At 41.8% G+C, this 5,472-nt stretch overlaps 1 protein-coding gene across 1 annotated transcript; it reads left to right on the top strand.

Annotated features, from left to right (window-relative positions):
* Positions 1 to 1,541: 1,541 nt before the first annotated feature.
* On the top strand, positions 1,542 to 5,390 carry LOC145479774 (SMAD family member 6-like). Its single transcript, XM_081458223.1, has 4 exons — positions 1,542 to 3,819; positions 3,987 to 4,052; positions 4,157 to 4,240; positions 4,463 to 5,390. Exons 1-4 carry the CDS (start codon positions 3,276 to 3,278, stop codon positions 5,047 to 5,049), a joined length of 1,281 nt encoding a protein of 426 aa, XP_081314349.1. The 5' UTR covers positions 1,542 to 3,275; the 3' UTR covers positions 5,050 to 5,390.
* The last annotated feature ends 82 nt before the right edge of the window (positions 5,391 to 5,472 follow it).

Consider the following 5,472-nt stretch of genomic DNA (forward strand, 5'->3'; position numbering starts at 1 on the left):
TAAATTTTCCAATTTAAGCAATTGGAAAGAAGAAGCCTGAAAAAAAAAAAAAAAATCAGGGCTTCAACGGGATTCGAACCCGTGACCTCCGCGATACCGGTGCGATGCTCTACCAACTGAGCTATGAAGCCACACATTGGGAGCGAGGCTATGTTAACGAGCATACTTAATTCATAGGTATGGATCTGTAAAAACATACCATCGTTGAGAGTCCGGTAATCATTTACGAATGATTTACACCTGTTAACCGGAACGATGCGATGTAAGGCAAGAAAGGAATCGTAACCGCTCAAATGTATCTAGCACTTGAGGAGGACTTTGGACAATACTGGTTTTCACAGCTGCAATGAGCAGCGTTGCGACATTAGCGTTTACAAATGGAAATTTCTATCCATGGATAGCGAGTATCGACACCAAAATAAGTACACAAAGATGGCTAATCGTTAATTGTTTATGAATTTACCTTCTCCAGAGAACGTATATTTAAGCAATAGACCACAAGTTTTTATGGTTTATAGGCTGATAAACCACGCGGGATGTTGGAAGAACACGAGAAGAATTCGTAAATCACGAGCCGCAGGTGAGTGATTTACGAATTCTTCGAGTGTTCTTCCAACATCTCAAGTGGTTTATCATGCCTCTAAACCATAGAAACTTGTGGTCTATTGCTTTTATATATTAATTCAGAAGACACGCGAAATTTCCGTGAGTTTTCCTGGCACAATAAACCATAGCCGATTGACCAATCAGGGCGCGCGCATTCATTTAATTATTATATAAATAAACAATTGCCTCCACTTGGCGCGAAAATCTGCTCAGATATTTGTCCGCGGACATTATCTGTTCCGAAAGCGTAGCTCGAGGAAAACTGTGAGCTTTGAGGAACAGATAGTGTCCAAGGACGAATATCCGAGCACATTTTCGCGCCAAATGGAGGCTATTGTGTTTATTATCCTTCAAATATTTTTCGCAACACGCGCAGAATATTCGGTCACGTGACGTGTTTAAACCAATCGCGCTCGAGCAGAAATATTTTATGAAATATAAGAAAATAGACAGTTTACTTTTCGCTATGTGTGAACGAAAGGCGGCTAAAAAAAATGTGTTTGCCTACGTGTGGACATGGCCGTACAAAAACCAGGTGAGAAAAATGAACACGTCCGGAACTATTGCGCGGGTGATTAAACCTGTTGTTATTCTTCAAGATGTCTAACGACTTGTTACAACAATTACATTTGGAACTGATGTTGGGACGTTTTAATTAAAAGTTGACGGCGAAGCGAGACAAGATAAACCTAAAGTAGGGTAACATTAGAGCTTGGCAATCCCTGGCTACTTCCCGGGACAAAATTTAGTGGTCCGCCAATCATCTGTATCTCTTAATATCCCAGACGCTATTTTTTTTAAGTCTAAAACTCGTTCGACGGTAACTAATGTTTAAGCCATAAATATTTCCGTTATTGAGTGCTTTACCTACGGGAGGTACAAAGTACATTAAAAAATCCCCGATCCTTTGGAGACAAAGTAAAGTTGTTTCCAGCTGAGCGACAGGATAACCGGCCTAGGCTCACTTGCACCCAAAATACTGAACGGTAGTAGAAATGTTAACACGTCATTAAAAAAAAAAAGAAACATTCGAGTGTGTAAACAAACCAGGGTCTTATCCAAAGAGAAACGTTTTCGTATGAGTCGAGCCGGAGGTTGTGCGCGCGTGCTGCTGCACGTGAAGATCGCGAGTTTATACAGCACCATGTGCCGCAGCGCAGCATACTTAAGAATTTGTATTTTTTTCTTTCTTCCCGTGACTCCTCACATTGTCTGAGCAGCCTGTCAGCTAAATAAGCCACAGATGGCCCAAGAGCGTGCCGGTACATACAGTAATACTCGGGTTACCCAATAGTCGAAATATAAGGATTTGTTATTTGTATGGGAAAAAAAAAACTGTTGTGATCTTAATCTTAAAAAATACCAAGGAGTATGAATAAAGATGAAACTACCTTGCTCGAGGTGTGTGTTTCATTAGTGTCCGTGAGGTATCTAGGTTGATTTATGGCAATTAAGGTGTTTTTTATTAGCTTCACTGCCTTGTATATACTGGGCGGACAAAGCAGTGAAACTTAAGAGACACCACCCAAATTGCCATAAATCGACCAACTGAAGCAATACTACTCCTTTGTGTTTTTTTTTTAGGCCTAAGAGTATAACCGTTTTTCCCGTGCAAATCCTGTACATTTGTGTGCTTGGGCCGGGCCGGGCCACCTGTGATTAGGCCATGCTATACAAGACGAGGGGAAACATCAATCTCCCTTCCATACGACTCCACTTACACTTGACCATAATGTGTACTAAAACAATTCCAATAAGCTATCAAGATAACTGACTGAGAATAGATCTCAGCAAAGGGCGGTACTCCCCCGAGGGTACTCCCCGCTAGTGCACAACAGACTCTCGGCAGGTATATTTTTCGCCACTGCGGATAAAAGTGGGGTTTGTTCTTAGAAATGAAACCGCTGACTCAGAATGACTGCGCATAAAATAAAACAATAATATTGAAAATTATGGAAACTGATATTTGGTTCAATAGTGGTATTCGTAGCGGCGTGCGGTAAAAAAGTAATTCTTTGCTGGTTTTTAATAGGATTTCAAGGCTGACCTCAGCTGGTACAAGCAGGAATAAAAGGTAAACGAACTTATTTTGATCTTCTTTATTGTTTCAATCTCTCCGTGACTTTCCCGGCAATATTGAACCCGTCAATTACAACTTGCAGTAAGTTTCATTTTGAGAATTTGGCATTAAAACGAATTCTCTTTTCTTTGCGATTGATTTCAACCGTAAAGTGAAAAAGGAATACTCGCCGCAAACTGGTCCGGTATAAAAAGACAAACAGTAAAAGAAAATTTGAATAAACTCCAAACATCTGGGCTACCCACAGGACTGTTTTTAACAGTACACCACATGGCTTATACAAAATACCCCAAATCCACAAAGAAACCAGACATCTTCCGAACAAACAAAGTGGAATCAGCTCATTGTGAATTCGATCTTTTGCGGGGAATCATGAGTGATTTCCGTCCATCATAATCCTGACCAATCACTTGGCAGGAGAGCTTATTGAAATTGTTATTTGCGTAACACCACATCAGACAACTATAGACGCGGCAAAGTGTCTAGACAGGCACGTGACTTCAATGCAGCCAATAAGATTGTTTTTCTTCTGCTGGTACGTCGGCGCTGAGTTACCGTTGTGTGCAATGGTTGTGAGACGAATAAGTTAATGCGAATCTGCCAGCTCCTTACATGCTGTCTAGACGTACAAGCTTGCGACGTGATCAAGGAACTTCGATCCTTCCTTCGCTTTCTAGACCACGCAAATCTTTCAGATCGGCTGGATGTGATCGCTAAGTACAAATGTGTAGCTTATATGTTCAAGTTGTTGAGACTGGTAAGCAAACTGTCCGCACTCGAGAATTACTTCGTTCCCACTGGCCGCAAGGATTTTTCGCCTGAGGAAAGTGCGGAACTCAAATCAGTAACTCACTCGATCTTGAAGCGACTGCACGAGAAGGAGTTCTCGACTCTGCAAAGGGCGCTGGAATCACGCGGCGGCCTCGAAACAACTTGTGTATTCTTTCCGACACAGGAGAGACTGGGCAGGCAAGTAGTGGTCGAACCGCAACTTGTGTTGTTCCGAGTATTTCGGCTGCCGCAGGTTCGAAGCTCGGCTGAACTCAAACGCGGTTCTTGCTGCTCGACACATAATGGCCTCGACAAGAAAGTGTGTATTAATCCTTACCACTACAGTGCAATCATGAATACGGGTAGGTTTTATGCTATGAAATTCGAAATCTTGCTCAAAGCGCTCTTATGACAATGTTTGTGTTCGAGATTTTATAATATTTTTTGCATCTCATTTGCATACGAGACGGTTCTTTCTCGCTTTGCCGTTTCATTCTTTTTGTGATTAATCTGGTGTTTTACTTGGCAGGGCAAGTCAGTGCGATTTATACGACGCTGCCGAGCACGATGGAGGTCAAAAATGAGGAATCTTCAGGCATGTACATTGGAAACTTCGTTCTTAATAGAGTTACGTGCTTGTGTCTCTTCCAGACATTCAATCCGTCTGCTTCTCACACAAATATTCGTTTTACTTTGCAGGGTTTACTAGCAACCTTACGCAGTCAACAACTTGCCCTTTGGACTGCAGAACGTCCCAAACTCGGCCAGCTTCACAAACATTAGGTAAAAAATTTCGAATACCTTTCTTTGACCTTTTGCTGTGTTTGTGCTATGGGAGGTTTAACTCTTCCGTGCAACCGGTATGTGAGGCCTTTGCCATCGGGCTTTCTTATTTGTTATGAGTTCGTCGAAACCCCACTCCATCAGATTGCTCAATTATTTATCGAATTCAACATTTGTAGACATGCATGATACTGTGTTGCTAATTTTTCACTGCCATTGCAGGGCCAGATTACTGTTTTTCGACTGATCAACATTGGTCCAGACCTTGGTGTTCGATAGCTTACTGGGAGCAAAGTGAAAGAATCGGACCCTCATTTGAAGGAACTACTGATGTTATCAATGTATTTGAAACTCTACCGGAGCCTAGCGGATTCTGTTTAGCAGCTCTAAATCGACGAACTGACGTCCCCGACAGGACAAAGAGAGTACGAGCACAAATAGGTTATGGACTTCAATTGACACGCGAAAAAGACGGAATATGGATTTATAATCGCAGTGGTTGCGATTTATTCGCAAATGGCCCAACACTGACTTATTCCAATGAAAAATGTCCTGGCGGAAAAACTAGACATAATATTCTTGTACATAAAGTTCCTCCCGGCTATTCGCTCAAGGTGTATGATTACAACAATTTCACTGGTGAAGCATGTCGCGCGGTGGATAGTGCAGGAGTAAGATGTTATCATCCCGAATCGGTTCGAATAAGTTTTAAGAAAGGCTGGGGTGTAACGTCATCAGCACAGTATTGCCGACCCCTTGTAACTTCTTGTCCATGTTGGATTGAAGTGCATCTCTTCGTGTCGCGGTAGCACGCGTGTTTGCGAGCGAGGAGAGAGGGAGGGACGGTCAGAGAGGCGATTTGTTTATTTGGCGTGTCTTCGATCGATCGTCTAGTATTTCACAGAGTTATAGAAACATAAGTATGATACCGTCATAGATTATATTATGTATATTGTATATAGAATATTGACTGGACCAAAATATAAATTAAGGAACTCAAATGAACGGACCAAGTCCGAGAACATGTGAAATTTGGACAGCAAAGTAGTATTCTCCCTAGGAGAAACAATCCTTTGTACAGCTTTATTGTTGTATAATGTTGTTACGCGAGTGAAGAAATACGCCTAAAATGAATATATTATATTTTTAATCAGGGTTGTGTTTTGTGTCAGAGTTTGCTTGAATCATTGGAGTATCTCGACATCCGGTATGGAGGTGGTGAGTGCATTTTC

This window comes from Orbicella franksi, chromosome 2 (assembly GCF_964199315.1).
Source record: "Orbicella franksi chromosome 2, jaOrbFran1.1, whole genome shotgun sequence".
Lineage (NCBI taxonomy): Eukaryota > Metazoa > Cnidaria > Anthozoa > Scleractinia > Merulinidae > Orbicella > Orbicella franksi.